At 37.8% G+C, this 16,679-nt stretch overlaps 1 protein-coding gene across 18 annotated transcripts in view; it reads left to right on the top strand.

Moving 5' to 3' along the window:
- The window catches only part of INO80D (INO80 complex subunit D), a 70,215-nt gene that overhangs the window by 20,344 nt on the left and 33,192 nt on the right, over positions 1 to 16,679 (top strand). For all 18 annotated transcript variants that reach the window (XM_055573227.1, XM_055573217.1, XM_055573229.1 and 15 more), the window contains 2 exons: positions 3,334 to 4,076; positions 10,582 to 10,690. In XM_055573227.1, coding sequence (XP_055429202.1) covers positions 3,431 to 4,076; positions 10,582 to 10,690 — 755 coding nt within the window. In that variant the 5' untranslated portion in view covers positions 3,334 to 3,430. The remainder of the gene's footprint in view (positions 1 to 3,333; positions 4,077 to 10,581; positions 10,691 to 16,679) is intronic.

Genomic DNA, 16,679 nt, shown 5'->3' with positions numbered 1-16,679 from the left:
TTTTTCAGTTCAGCTGAAGCAAGTATTATCTTAACAGCAAATAGCAAGAAGTAAATTGAGAGTCACTCTGAATTTCTCCAAAATATTAATTCTCTAAATTAATTTACTATGTCTTCACCTTTATATTCGAAGCAGTTTTCTTTTTTTTTAAAAGCAAGAAAGGAAAAAATTTTTGTGTTGCTCTGTCAGGAGAATCTGGGCTTAAAATGTACTGAGTTATATATTTTTTCAAAATTGGTCGAAGACCATATGAACACAAATGCTATTAATATTTTTGTGTTTTTGTTGTTGTAGGGCTGTTTGAAAACAGATTAAAGTAGATGTTAGTAGGAAGTAATATTCTTACTTAACCTCAAGAAACCCAGGTTAAATTCATGTCATAATATGTTTAAACCTGTGTATAAATGTAATAGTTGTAACTATACTATATGACACAATGTAGAAAAGATTAATATTCTTTTGAAAATAAGCTTTTATCATTGTTAAGGCAGTTACTCCTTGGACACTTAGGGATTTGAAATGGTTTTATGTATAGTTTTAGACTTCCCTGGTGGCTCAGATGGTAAAGCGTCTGCCTACAATGTGGGAGACCCGGGTTCAATCCCTGGGTTGAGAAGATCCCCTGGAGAAGGATATGGCACCCCACTCCAGTACTCTTGCCTGGAGAATCCCATGGATGGATGAGCGTTGTAGGCTACAGTCCATGGGGTCGCAAAGAGTCGGACACGACTGAGCGACTTCACTTCACTATGTATAGTTTTAGAAAACAAATTCCCAAGGACTTTAATTAACAAAAATATCTGGTCAATAGTCAGCTAGAAAAAGTGCATAACTTACCTGGTGTGTATTATAAATGCTAACTTATGAAATTCCATCTTTTGGATAGAATAGTGTTAAGTTCAGTTAGAAGTACTGGTATAATTACAAAGTAATGTCCAGTTTTTAATATACTTTTAACAGTGGGAAGCTAAGGCCTGGTACTGTAGCCTTGATATTTCAGAGATAAATGGTTATATTCAATTGGTTATTTTATGTAGTGTAAATTTAAGTTTGGTATAGTTTTATATATATATATATATATTTATTTAGTTGTATGTATTTACCAAGAAATTTTCTTGTTTCCTATATTCTTTTCTAAAACAGCTTAAGATATAATTCATATATGAATCAAGTTACCCATTTGAAGTATACAGTTCAGTATTCTCCAATGTCTTTACAGGAGTGTATAACTATCAACATAGTCTAATTTCACATTTTCAGCCCTGCAAAGGAACACATTTTCAGGCATTTCCCTGTATTCTTTTTGACTGGAAATTCATATTTACATACTTACTTTAAATATATACTTATTTTAAATGCTGTGCATAACTAAGTAAGCTGTTGTAATTCTAATTATGTGGTCACAGTGTGACAGTGGCTGGAGTGGGTTGAGGGTGGGGTTGAAGGAGGACTGTCCCTGTGGATTGGCCTCCGCTGGGTTAGGTGATGCACGGATAGTAGCCTCATTTACCAGTCTAGACGGCCCATGTCAATGAGCAGAGCAGCTTGATTTCTAAATTTAAAAAAGCCCACTTCATTACTCCTCTCTAAAAATTTACTAATCCTTTTGATAATTTGAAAATGAGTAGAAAACAACAAAAACCATCAACACTTTGTTGGGAAGCTTAATACAATTATACCTGAAACCCTTTTCCTTATTAGCTGTAGTTTTATGAATCTTTTCTATTTAGAGTAGGTAGGACCTAGCTCAAACCTGCTAGTTACACACACATACATGTGCAGTGCAGAGTCTCTTTATAGTCCAGAAAGCTTTTTCTTAATAGTTGTATTTACAATGAAAGAGTGAGACAAAGCAGCAAAACCATGTGTCCTCGTTTTTGATGAATCTGTGTATTTAACAGTTTTTAACACTTTTCTGTTGCAGCCCAGCGAGTTTGGGAATCGACATTATTTACTTTATTGCCTTTTTTCCCAAACTGTGTTCTGTGGAGATATGCTGCAGTAAAAATAGGTGCCATTTTAAATAAGTTTGGGAAACAGTGCCACATGGGTACATTTCTACCCTTGGAGTATAATGCACATATCATACAAGATGCTTTGAGATTGTTCGGCAGAAACAAATGATATAATTACTATCTCTTTCTGTTTAAGCCAGCGTTTTCCCAAATTTATTTAAGCATGGCATACTGTCTTTATGGCATACTTGTCAGCATACCTTAAAACTGCATGAGGTATACCAGTTTGGGAAATACTACTTTTCTATTTCCTAGAGAAGGAAATGGCAGCCCACTCCAGTATTGTTGCCTGGAAAATGTCATGGATGCAGAAGCCTGGTGGGCTACAGTCTATGGAGTTGCAAAGAGTCGGGATGACTTAGCAACTAAATGACAAATGACTTTTCTATTGGTTAGAAACCTTTATAGGTTTTCAGTGTAATTGTATTCAAATAACATGCATTCTTAATAAGAGTCTTCAAGAGCTTTGATTTTTTTCTTCTATTTTTTAATTGTAGTTGATTTACATGTTAATTTCTGCTGTACAACACAATGATTCAGTTATACATATATGCATTCTGTTTTATATTCTTTTCCACTATAGTTTATCACAGGATAGTAAATATTGTTCACTGTGCTAAATGAGCTTTGATTTTTAGATTAAGTCTTAGCTCTGTCACTTTCTATGTAGGTGGTTTTGGGTAAGTTAATTTATATCCTCATCTGTATAAAGGGCATTATTTTGGTACCTACTGCAGGTAGAAATTAGAAGAGATAATTCATGTACTCAACACATGGCTGTTGAGAAACTCATTTAATCTGTAATCGCACCAACTGGTTTTATTATTTTCTCCTGTGTGTGTGCAGAACACACAGGAGACATTTGACATTCTTAAGTGTTCTGTCATAAGATCTTTGTGAATCTCCAATACTTGAATGGCATTGGGACATGTGATTTTTTTCTCTGGAAGAAAATTTTAAGTGATTCTTTAGATTCCTGATGAGCTAATTTGTATGCTATGAATAGGGAATAACAAAGCCATTTGAGAACCAATAGCTAGGTGTTTATCCAGGACCACTCACTATTTGAATGACTTGCTTCTGTCTGGCAGCCTCTTTGCATGTGCAATTCATTTATTTGCTTTAGCAAAACTGCACAGACTTTGTGGATTACTTGAGGGTAATGGAAGTTGTATAAATGACATCCATGAATGCAGAGTTATTATAGTCATGCATTTTGAGCATACAAGGATTCACATTTTATGATATGTAGCTTTGTATTCCACTTTTCTCAAGATGTATTATGAATAGTCTCCTGTATATGTGTGTATTTTTATAGGTACTGCAACAGCCACTTGCAGGTACTTGGCTTTATCCCGAAAAAAGAGAGGAAGAAAAAGAATGACCCTATAGATGAGGTCAAGGTCAGGCACCAGATGGATACCATGGCCTTTAGCCTGACAGTGCCCACGCTGGCCTTGAAGATGCCCAATGGACTGGATGGAATGTCCCTCTCTCCACCAGGGGCAAGGGTCCCTGTCCACTACCTGGAAACCGAGTTGGAAGACCCCTTTGCTTTCAACGAGGAAGATGATGACCTAAAGAAAGGGGCAACTGTGAGAAAGAAGTTGCAGAGCAAGTTGGCCCAGAATCGGCAGCGCCAGAGAGAGACAGAGATTTTAAAAGTTCGACAAGAGCACTTTAGTCCCCCTCCTGCCCCTTCTCAGCAGCAGCCTCCGCAGCAGCACTCCCACCTGTCACCTTTACCCACTTTAAAACCTCCAGCGCCACCGCAGGGTGTAGTCTGCAAGTCACCTCAACCTCAGAACACCAGCCTACCAATGCAGGGAGTGGCCCCCACCACACACACTATAGCACAAGCAAGGCAGTTGTCTCACAAGAGGCCTCTGCCCCTCCTGCCATCCAGTAGGGCTCCCGCCGTGGACCCGCCCAGGACTGACCGGGTCCTTATGAAAGCCACAGCCTTCTCTCCACACTTCTCTTGTATAAGTCGACTGCAGAGACTGGTGAAACTGTGCACCCAAAAACATCAGTTGGACACTGATCTGTTTCCCCATTTAGGTGAGTTACCGTTTCTTTTACCGTGTCATATAAGTGTGTAATATAACAAAATGTGCCCTTTTGCACAAGGTTTTATTTTCATAGCCTTCTCATATGTAATAGGGGTGGAAGAATACTTGGACAGAGTGTCCAATAAGACTCTGTATTTAGATAAATCACCTTAACATAAACATGCTACTGGAGAGAACAGTAATTGGTGAACAGGATACAGAAAAATAGGAGCTGGGAGTTTAGAGTTCCAGTTACAGCTTCTAGTAGAGTAGTAGCAATAAAAGCAGTTGTGTTTGGTTTTGTACTTCTGTGAGCACAGTCCTTGTGTGTCTAATGAAGTTCTTGACATGTCTTATCACAGAACTTTGGAATAAAGATAGTATTGTTGGCATCTGCTGACACTTTTCTAAAAAAAATTCTTTAAGTAATACCTGTTCATGATTTAAAAGCAAAACGTTACAGAAAACTGTCATGGAGACAAATATCTATCTTTCCTTTGTTGTTTCTGAGTTTTCTATCTTAATCAAGAAAATCCTCTGATAGCAAGTTTATACAGATATTCTACATATTCTGTTAATAGTTTGATTGTTTTATTTTTGTTCATTTAAACCTTGGAGACATTTGGAATTTATTCTTGTGTTGTGAGCTGTGATTCTAACTTTAGGAAAGATTATTTGCATGAAATATGGCAGCAATAGAAAAATGGGAAAAGGATGGGAATAGAAGAAGAAGAAATATAAATGGTCAATAAACAAATGAAAACCTCAATCCTCCTAACAGATGGGGAAACGCAAATTAAAATAACAATCAGTTACCATCAGATTAGCAAAAATTATATCCGTTCTTAATGAGAATATGGGAGCTCATACGTGGCTGGTGAGTAATGCAACAATATCTACTAATTAAAAGTATATGTATAGTCAGCAAGCTCACTTTTGGAACTCTGTGTATTAAAAAAAATACCAGAATATAAGGATATGTGTTCCAGGATGTTTATTGCAGCATTACTTGCACTACTAAAAATCTGCAAACCACCTTTATAACCTGTGGGAAATTTTGAGTAAATTCTGATATGTATACATTTTATGAAGTATTGCACAGCTATTTAAAAAAAATAAAAAGAAAAAGAATGAGTGAAATCTCTTTTACCTGGATGTATCCATGATATCGTAACAAGCAGAAAAATACTGTGGTATTGTACTGTCCCATTTTTGTAAAAATAAGCAAAGTGAATAAACAAGGGACACCAGTATATCTGTTGATCAAGCATGTGAATAAATGTTTGTCTCTTTGTTACAAGCATAGTTAAAGTGTGAGTGAATGTACACTATTAGGCTGTTAACATTGGCTGCCATGTGGGATGGAATTGAACAGGATGTGTTTTTAGGGAGATGGGAGTGATAACTCTTATATAGCTTTATATTGTGTCACTTGTTATTAAGCAATGTATGACGTTTGGTGGGCTTCCCAGGTGACTCAGTGGTAAAGAATAGACCTGCCAATGCAGGAGACGTAGGTTCCATTCCTGGGTCGGGAAGGTCCCCTGGAGAAGAAAATGGCAACCACTCTAGTATTCTTACCTGGAGAATCCCATGGACAGAGGAGCCTGGTGAGCTACAGGCTATGGGGTCATAAAGAGTTGGACACGACTTAGCGACTAAACAACAACAAACTTGACTTTTGTTAATTAAAGAAACTAATGAAGCTTAAAGAAAAAAAATATAGATAAGCAAATATAACAAAGCAAGCCTTATTAGTACTTATTTGTTAATACCTTGGCATATTTTTTCAGATATATAAACTTAAATTCCTGCTATATGTACAGTATTATAACCTATTTAAAAATTTTTATAATGTATTAAGTTAGTAATTTTTCATACACAACATCATTTGTCACAGCTGAATTCTTTCTCTAATTTAAATCATTTCCAATTTATTTAATTATAAAGTATTGCAGCTGTATAGCCCTTGCTGTAAAATAATTACTGTCACATCTTTAATTTTTCCTTCAAATAGATTCCTGGAAGCAGAATTGCTGATTCCAAGCTTTTTCACTTTTTAAAAAGGTTTTTGATATGTATTGCCAAATTGGCCTTCAGAATTATTTTTTCAGTTTACTTTTCTTTCAGCAGTGTATGAGAATGAGTTTCTCTACATCTTTATAGACCTGGATATTAGATATTATTATTATTCTTATTTTGCCTTTACAAATTTGATAGAAAATTTGGCAGTACATATAAAAAACTTCTGAGGTGTGCTTTAATACTTTAGACCAGTATTTCTCAAATTTTTGGCCTTAGAATCACTTTATTTGCACTCAAAGGTTGTTGAGGTCACTGTCGAGATTTTATATATGTGAGTTATATCTGTTGCTAGTTACTGGATTAGAAGTTAAAACTGAGAAATTTTAAAATTACTAATTCATTTAAAAATAACAATAAACTTACTGCCTATTAACATGTTCTTTTTGTTAACTTATGAAAAATAACTTTCCAAAACAAAAACAAATATAATGGGAAGAACAGCATTTTTTGACCTTGTTTAGCAAATCTTTTTGGCCACCACTGTGTGGCCTGTGGGATCTTAGTTCCCCGACCAACGGTTTGAACCTGTGCTCCTGCAATGGAAGCGTGGAGTCTTAACCACTCGACCTTGAGGGAAGTCCCTGTTGAGCAAAACTCAATGTCTGGTGTAGTAGAAGACAGCTAGATATCTGCATTCAGTGTGTCCTGATTCAATGTGGTTTTGGTTAGTAGATAAAAAGATGGCTTTACACATTTGTTGTAGGAAAAGGAGGGCAGGTATTTTAATAGTTATTTTTCCAAAAAATTGTAGATATTTGTAATTGGTTCTTCACCATAACTTGACAAGCGGTAGTTTTTAAAGATTAGTTTCAATGTGAAATCTGAAACCATATCAAGGAATTGTGCATACAGTTACATTGAAATCCACTGATTTGCCTTGTACTTTGAATGAATATCTTACCCATGGATGATATTGTAACATCGTATGTTGGTCATTTGGTAAATACTGGCTTACTGAATTACACACATGTCCCAAATGTTGACATATTTTGTTATATTAAAATTTTAGGTTGCATTCATTAATATCAACACTAATCATATCAGAAAAATCTGACTCATAAGAATTTGTCATACCATCAGTGATAAATTCAAGTTTTACTGCAGAATTGAGCTTTGGCTTGTTTTTTTCTTTCATTTCACTGTAAGTCATTGTGTGGAACATATATTGACAACTAGTGCAGTTTTTGCCCCTCTTGATTCATGCTAAGGCATCAGCAGTTTGACCGACTATGGTTTGTTGTTTTACCAACAGTGCAGATGTCACCACAGTAAAAAAGGCAAATAATATCTTAATATTGTTTTGAAGGTAGTATTGGCCTAGAGGTCTCCCCAAAAGGGTTTAAGGGACCTCTGGGGATCTGTAGGCCAAACTTTGAGTAAAAACTGCTATTCCAGGTTAATAATGTAGTTTTGACTATTGGTTCATACTGCCTTTTTTGCACATATGTATTTCCTATTTTATCTTGTCAGTTTTTTCATCCAGTTTTATTTAAGCATTTCTCTTTTTTCTTGATAGGTAAGGGCTTTTTACACATATTTCATGTTTGTTGCAAAGCCTCTCCTCCCTCCTATTTGTTATTCGCTTTTAGTGCCCATTATAAAGGTTTTCCACTCCAGTACTCTTCCCTGGAGAATCCCATGGACGGAGGAACCTGGTAGGCTACAGTCCATGGGGTCGCGAAGAGTCGGGCATGAGTGAGCGACTTCACTTTCACTTTTCACTTTCATGCATTGGAGAAGGAAATGGCAACCCACTCCAGTACTCTTGCCGGGAGAATCCCAGGGACAGAGGAGCCTGTTGGGCTGCCATCTATGGGGTCGCACAGAGTCGGACACGACTGATGCGACTTAGCAGCAGCAGCATAAAGGTTTTGGAATTTAGAGGTTAAAATTTTTTATGTAAATTCTCTTTCTCTCTCTCTCTTTTTTTTAAGATTTCTTTTTGAATCAGTTTTTTTTTCCCTCTCCCTTTGTTTAGGCTGTCTTCATTCCAAGAAAACATATATATATGTATGTATTCACCAACATTTTCTTTAGTCCTTTTGTTATTTCAGTCATCTATTTGGAACTCATTAGGCATTAGTTTTGAGGCAGAGATCTAAGTTTTCTTTGCACATCTGCCTCTCGTTCCAGCATTTACCCACATCATCTGCTAAATATTTATTTGTATTTCTATTTATTTCTAGATACTGATAATATTTTAGCTTTTGAAATTTTACGTTATGTTGAGGGCTGACTTTCAATCATTTTGAACAGAAATAAAACTCATGGAAAAGTGTTGTCTTTTTATTTTTAGAAAATGTAAATGTTTGAGGAACTCAAGTTTTTGTTTTTTTAATTGGAGGATAATTGCTTTACAATGTTGTGTGGTCTCTGCCACCAAGTTTTTAAAACAGGTTATTTCGGAGAAACCAGAAATTGTAATGTACTGTTACAACTAAGTCTGCATTCATGTCAGCAAAGAATACTTAAAGAAAAATGCAGTATTTAATTGTCTCCTCCCGTCCCGTTTGGGTTGGTTATCTCAATTAGTTATGTTGAAACTGGTGATAATGAAGCCAAGATCAAAGGTTTGCTTTACTGGACAGTTAATTTTACAACAGGAGAAGCACTTCAATCTCAGTTCTTACGACTTATATCTTGACTTTTTCAGAAAAAGCATAGGTGACTTAGTAGACATTATTTTGACTTTTACGGAAACTTAAAAAATAACAGTTCATGTTCTAATTTTTAAAGGTGCCTTAAGTGTCACTTTGTGTTTGAAAGATCTCACCTTTCAACATCCTGAAGCTAATGATGTGATCACTTTTTTTTTTTTACTTACTCTTTAACAAATTAATAGTTATTTTAGTTAGAGAAAGTAACTTTTTAAGATGACCTGATAGTTTGAGTAGTCATCTTGGAACTAGGTTTAGAGTTTCTTTATGCCGTTGGCAGTGTTATTTAATTTTAAGCATTTCTAATTTGCATTTCAATTAACCTTTTCTTAATTTCCTAGTGTGGCACCTGTGAACTAGTGGCTTAGATGATAAAGAATCTGCCTGCAACGCAGGAGACCCAGGTTTGGTCCCTGGGTGGCGAAGATCCCCTGGAGAAGGGAATGGCTACCCATTCCAGTGTTCTTGCCTGGAGAATTCTGTGAACAGAGAGGCCTCATAGGCTACAGTCCATGGGGTTGCAAAGAGTCGGACATGACTAAGCAATTATATTGGACACTAAACCTATTTGAATTATGGAAGAAATCTGTGAGATCCTTTATAACTAATTGTGCGTAATAAAGACTGTCTCTTGATTTTTGAGGGTCTCAAGAAGGAAGACATAGAATACTAGTCATCAGGGTGTCTAATTAAAGTTTCATAGTGGTTTTGAATATGTTAAGTAGTCCACACACTGTTGTATTTTAGGCTATGCAGGATCAGTATTTATCAAGACCTCTTCAAGATACAAAACTTTTAAAAACGCAGAACCTTTATGTAGGAAGCTAATAATTATCCAGTCATTAAAAATAATGCTTTTAACAAAATGCATAAGCATTATTCATACTCTATTTCTCTGCTTTTCCTTCTAATCTTGTTTTCAAAATGAAACTCAAAATGTGACAGCTTTTGTTTAACTAAAAGAAACCCCAGTAACATTAGAAATAGAACGTTTTTGTCCTGCCCCTGAGGACAGGAGGAGAATGGGGCGACAGAGGATGAGATGGTTGGATGGCATCACTGACTCAGTGGACATGCATTTGAACAAACTCTGGGAGACAGTGAAGGACAGGGAAGCCTGGCATGCTGCAGTCCATGGGCTCGCAAAGAGTTGGACACAACTGAGCGACTGAACAACAGTCCTGCCCTTTCCTCTTCACCTGGGGAAGAAAAGACGGCACGCTCCTGCTTTGTGGATGGAGTCCTTTCTTCCAGAGACGTTGTTGGGAGAGGGGGGATGCAGTGTGCCTGCCTTTTAACAATTTATTCAAGGGCCCTTCTTTGTTGAGGTATAGCATGAGTCCAGTGGTACCTTTTGCCTTTTTCTTGCCTGAACATACATTAGGCTTCTTTCCCCGTTGTCTTGAATATCTCTTATGTTTTTCTGACATTATTTTAGTGTATATGTTTTGATACTTAAGAAATTCTACCCTTCTTTTTTTTTTTCTGACTTGAACGCTCTGTTGTTTCTTCTCCCTTTGTGAAGAATCCTATAGAAGAAGTTCATCTGAGCCTTTTTGTTACAATGTCATCGTTTTAAATTTGAGTGCATGTTATACATTCATTATTAATATCTTTGCTAGAAACAGGGATGAAACTCATCAGGAGGCATTTATTCACACTATGGTAGTGTTTGCCACAGGTATTGGGTTATGTGTTTCAGGTAGCTTTTCATCTAAATTTTAAATAAACATGAATTTTTTCTAACTTGCCACATCCTCTCCCCTGTCCTAGGGTTGGACTGGTCTGAAGAGAGTGGAGAAGAACTTGAGGACTCAGAGCAGGCCTCGCCATACCAGGTGGCCTGGTCCATCCGAGAGACCCTCAGATACGAAAGACACACGTGAGTCCTCCTTTTCCTTTTTAGTCTTCAATTTCCACTGTAGTAAATGGGTTCTTCCTATATATGCTTATTTTTAAAATGTTACTGGATGTAGTCTTATTGTAATGCAGGTAGAAACAGATTCCAGTTGAGAGGAGATGTACTATATTATTTGAGGAGAGTGATGTTTATGTTTCCCTGGTAAATTTGTTTCGGTACCTTTTTCAGTTATGACTGAAGGAACCAATTGTAATAGATTTTAGAACTGAAGGGGACCTGAGAGTTTATCTGATCCCATTTCCTCATTTTATAGAAGAGGAAATCAAGGCCTTGACGGGTTAAGGAACTTGCCAGTGTCCCTGGCCTACTTCGAGTCTCCCTGTCTGATTTCTCCATGTTTTCTTTGGCCCTATCCACGCAGTAGCTGGGAATAGTTCTTTTTAGTTCACCTCCATCTTATGCAAGATTGATCCTTTCTTTAATATTTCTAATGTGCTGAATATTCCTAATGTGTTAAAGTAGTTTCCAAAATAGTCTCATTAGAGGTTCTTGGTACCTGCCTTATCAGAAAGCTGTAGGTTAATGCCCAGCCCCTTCAGTTCTCTTTCGGAGGACTGCCTCAGTATCATGGGTCAGTGCTCTGGGTGCAGTGTGAGAGGACTGAGATCCTTTCCTGTGAGGCCAAAAGGTGACTTACAGATTCGGCTACTTTTTTTTTTAAGTTCTTTTTTTTTTTTAATTTTATTTTATTTAACTTTACAATATTGTATTGGTTTCCCATATATCAAAATGAATCTGCCACAGGTATACATGTGTTCCCCATCCTGAACCCTCCTCCCTCCTCCCTCCCCATTAAGTTCTGTTAAATAGATGTTCATCAAGATAGAGGGGAGACTATCTGCCCCAGGCCAGCTCCTAGAATTTCAAAATATCCTTGTATGGATATACATTCTAGGGTCTGGTTTCTGAATTTATAGGCGTACAGTGTGATTTGTTAGTATACCCAGAGATGATTAGGCTTAAGAAACTGATCCATTAGAGACTAATGTATAAGCCAAAATGCCAGTTTATAGTCAGAAATACAATCATTAAGTGGTACAAATGTTCACTAAGCAAAAATACACGGGAAGCCAGTTATGGTCAGAAGCTTATTTGGATGTGGAGTTAGAGCAGGAGAGTTAGCTGTATTTATTAATGGTCGTTGTCCTTAACCTTTAATAGCCTAATGCTTCCGTATCCACTCTTGGCACTTATATCCCATATAGTTGTCCCTGTCTCTCCTGTCTCCAAGTTAGTATTGGAAAATGCGGTATGTTTTTTTCTCTCTCTGAGGTTCTGTTTTATATGTCATTCAAGACTGTTTCCTTATCATTAGCATTTCTTGCTTTCAGATGGAAGTACAATTGAGCTTACGCTTTCTTTCCAAGTTATAGATAATATCAAACATATTTCCTAAGGTTGATATTCATATCAGCTTAGCTTGATTTGGGATATTTTGAGTTAATTTTACAAATTGCTCTAAATGAGGTAACATACGTAAATGCTCAGCATAATACCTGATTCATGAGAAACGACAGGTAAATGGTGGCCGAGAATCCTATTTTAATTCTGCAGGTGACCTGAACATTAGTATTGGCAGTATTTGCCTTTGATCAGGAGCAGTTTATATTCCATTTCTTCCTTAATTGCCGAGTTCTCAGAATTTGTGTTAGACTTGTGACCAGTTATTATCGTCTTTATCTCTGTAGCATTTTACTTTCTTGGCGAGTTTTGCTACATGCTTCTTCCTTGACTCACCATGATACTCTGCTTTGCTGGCCCTTCTTTCCCTTCAGTGTGTATTTCTCCTTTTTACAAGCAGTAGTCTTTAGTTCTTGCCCAGCTGTCCCTTTAATCTTTTCCTCTTCACTCATTTGTTTGTTCACTCACTCAGCATATTCTCGTTGAACTCGTATTATGCTTCAGGCAGTGTTCTGCTTCAGGCACAGGGCACCGCATTCTTTCCCTTGGGTGAAACTGGGGTTGCGTTGGTTTATCATCCCTCCTATGCCTGCGGCTGCACGTCTGCATCTACTGCTGTGCTCTCTGAGGAACTCTGTCCTGTACTGCAGATGACCTGTAGAACAACTTCCTTCCAGCTTCTAGTTGTACTCCACTGTAACAGCAAATGGAGAGCTCTAGGAAGCTGGTCCTGCCTAGCCTGTCCATTATATCTTCAAGAAATTTTTGCCACGTGAGATTTCTGAAAAGGTTTTGCCATTTAAAATCCCTCAATGTGTGCATTGTGTTTTGGGAAGAAAAACAGACAGTGGTTTGATCACCGCATTCCCCTCTGAAGAACCTTTTCATGAACTTTCTTCCTAAATTAAAATGGTACTTAAAGAAATTTGGGGAGACAGTTTGGCCTTGTTTTGATGAAGGTTCCTTGGTTACTTAGTATAGTTGTAGATGCGTATGCCAAAGCGGAGCTCTCAGGATTTTACTTGGAGAAGGCAATGGCACCCCACTCCAGTACTCTTGCCTGGAAAATCCCATGAACGGAGGAGCCTGATGGGCTGCAGTCCATGGGGTTGTGAAGAGTTAGACACGACTGAGTGACTTCACTTTCACTTTTCACTTTCATACATTGGAGAAGGAAATGGCAACCCACTCCAGTGTTCTTGCCTGGAGAATCCCAGGGACAGGGGAGCCTGGTGGGCTGCTGTCTGTGGGGTCGCACAGAGTCAGACACGACTGAAGCAACTTAGTAGCAGCAGCAGCAGCAGCAGGATTTTGCTGAGGTCTCTCAGTAGCAGAAGTAAGTTGGTATCTTAAATGTATTATTCAGTTCAGTTTAGTTCAGTCACTCAGTCGTGTCCGACTCTTTGCGACCCCATGAATCGCAGCACGCCAGGCCTCCCTGTCCATCACCAACTCCCGGAGTTCACCCAGACTCATGTCCATCGAGTCAGTGATGCCATCCAGCCATCTCATCCTCTGTCATTCCCTTCTCCTCCTGCCCCCAATCCCTCCCAGCATCAGAGTCTTTTCCAGTGAGTCAACTCTTCGCATGAGGTGGTCAAAGTACTGGAGTTTCAGCTTTAGCATCATTCCTTCCAAAGAAATCCCAGGGCTCATCTCCTTCCGAATGGACTGGTTGGATCTCCTTGCAGTCCAAGGGACTCTCAAGTGTCTTCTCCAACACCACAGTTCAAAAGCACAATTCTTCGGCGCTCAGCCTTCTTCACAGTCCAACTCTCACATCCATACATGACCACAGGAAAAACCATAACCTTGACTAGACGGACCTTTGTTGGCAAAGTAATGTCTCTGCTTTTGAATATGCTATCTAGGTTGGTCATAACTTTCCTTCCAAGGAGTAAGCGTCTTTTAATTTCATGGCTGCAGTCACCATCTGCAGTGATTTTGGAGCCCCCAAAAATAAAGTCTGACACTGTTTCCACTGTTTCCCCATCTATTTCCCATGAAGTGATGGGACTGGATGCCATGATCTTCATTTTCTGAATGTTGAGCTTTAAGGCAACTTTTTCACTCTCCACTTTCACTTTCATCAAGAGGCTTTTGAGTTCCTCTTCACTTTCTGCCATAAGAGTGGTGTCATCTGCATATCTGAGGTTATTGATACTTCTCCCGGCAATCTTGATTCCAGCTTGTGTTTCTTCCAGTCCAGCGTTTCTCATGATGTACTCTGCATAGAAGTTAAATAAGCAGGGTGACAGTATACAGCCTTGACATACTTCTTTTCCTATTTGGAACCAGTCTGTTGTTCCATGTCCAGTTCTAACTGTTGCTTCCTGACCTGCATACAGATTTCTCAAGAGGCAGATCAGGTGGTCTGATATTCCCATCTCTTTCAGAATTTTCCACAGTTTATTGTGATCCACACAGTCAAAGGCTTTGGCATAGTCAATAAAGCAGAAATAGATGTTTTTCTGGAACTCTCTTGCTTTTTCCATGATCCAGTGGATGTTGGCAATTAGATCTCTGGTTCCTCTGCCTTTTCTAAAACCAGCTTGAACATCAGGAAGTTCATGGTTCACATATTGATGAAGCCTGGCTTGGAGAATTTTGAGCATTACTTTACTAGCGTGTGAGATGAGTGCAATTGTGTGGTAGTTTGAGCATTCTTTGGCGTTGGCTTTCTTTGGGACTGGAATGAAAACTGACCTTTTCCAGTTCTGTGGCCACTGCAGAGTTTTCCAAATTTGCTGGCATATTGAGTGCAGCACTTTCACAGCATCATCTTTAAGGATTTGAAATAGTTCAACTGGAATTCTATCACCTCCACTAGCTTTGTTCATAGTGATGCTTCCTAAGGCCCACTTGACTTCTCATTCCAGGATGTCTGGCTCTAGGTCAGTGATCACACCATCGTGATTATCTTGGTCATGAAGATCTTTTTTGTACAGTTCTTCTGTGTATTCTTGCCACCTCTTCTTAATATCTTCTGCTTCTGTTAGGTGCATACCATTTCTGTCCTTTATCGAGCCCATCTTTGCATGAAATGTTCCCTTGGTATCTCTAATTTTCCTGAAGAGATCTCTAGTCTTTCCCATTCTGTTCTTTTCCTCTATTTCTTTGCATTGATCGCTGAGGAAGGCTTTCTTAGCTCTTCTTGCTATTCTTTGGAACTCTGCATTCAGATGCTTATATCTTTCCTTTTCTCCTTTGCTTTTCGCTTCTCTTCTTTTCACAGCTATTTGTAAGGCCTCCCCAGACAGCCATTTTGCTTTTTTGCAATTGAACAGTAATTACTGCCAGGAACTACTTACCTTTTCACATTCCTAATGATGCCTTCAATAGAATAAAGTTCTTAATTTTAATGAGTACAATTTACTAGTGTTTTGTTTTTTTTTTTTTTTCCTTTCTGGTTAGTTTATTTGTGACTCACTTGAGAAATCATTGCTTATGCCAGGATTATGAAGCTATTTTCTCATAATATCTTTTAAAAGATTTATTGTTTTACTGGCAGTCTTTCTGGAATTTTTTTTTGTATATATTATATGTGATGTGAGTTAGGACCAAAGATCATTCTTTTTTCCAATATGACTTCTATTTAAGCAACACTATCGAACACTTGTTTTCCATTGCATTGGAACCCTTGACATATTATGCGTTTGTCTATTTGTGCTTTTTCTAATCTCTTCCATTGGCCTGTTTGTCCTTGTGCCAATAACTTAAAGTTTTAATTAAAATAGCTTCATAATAGATTTTAATCTTTTTAAAGAAAGCTTTTGATTTCATTGCTTTTTCTTCCTTTTTAATTTCTTATTTTTTATTTCATTGCTTTCTTTTCATTTGGGTCCACCATGCGGCATCTTCCCTGATCAGGGATTGAACCCCTGCCTCCTGCACTGGGGTGTGGAGTCTTAACCACTGGACCGTCAGGAAAGTCCTATTTTGTTGCTTTCTGTTCTTTATTTTTTTTCTGTTTGGCTTTAATTTTTTGAAGTTTTTAAGATAATAGCTTAAGTCATGTAAATCTGAGATATTTCTGGTATAGATGCTTGGTGCTATCCATTTTCCTCTAAACACTGTTTTTAGCTGCATCCTACAAATTTTGGTATGACATGTTTTCATTTTTATTAAATTCAAAATACTTTCTAATACCCACCCCACCCCACCTCCTTTTTTTTTTTTTAAATCTCTGTGCAGCCTGTGGGATCTTAGTTCCCTGACCAGGGGTTGAACCCAGGCCCTTGGCAGTAAGATCTAGAAGTCCTAACCACTGGTCTACCAGGGAACTCTAATACCTCTTTTGATATCTTGTTTGGTCTATGGGTTATTTAGAAGTGATATTTAGTTTACACATATTTGGAGATTTATCAGGAACTGGTTTCTCATTTAATTGTGTGTTTAACTGTGATCAGAGATCACATTTAGATTAGAGTGTTCTGTAAATATCAGGTCAACTTGGTTAATAGTGTTGAGGTTTTCTCTGATTTTCTTTCTTTTCATCTTTGGTGATTTCCTTTCATTTTGTTCTATCAATTACTGAGAATGGGATGTC

Source organism: Bubalus kerabau, chromosome 3 (genome assembly GCF_029407905.1).
Source record: "Bubalus kerabau isolate K-KA32 ecotype Philippines breed swamp buffalo chromosome 3, PCC_UOA_SB_1v2, whole genome shotgun sequence".
NCBI lineage: Eukaryota > Metazoa > Chordata > Mammalia > Artiodactyla > Bovidae > Bubalus > Bubalus kerabau.
The sequence above is the reverse complement of the archived record's forward strand: the minus strand, read 5'-3'. Positions and strand labels throughout refer to the sequence as shown.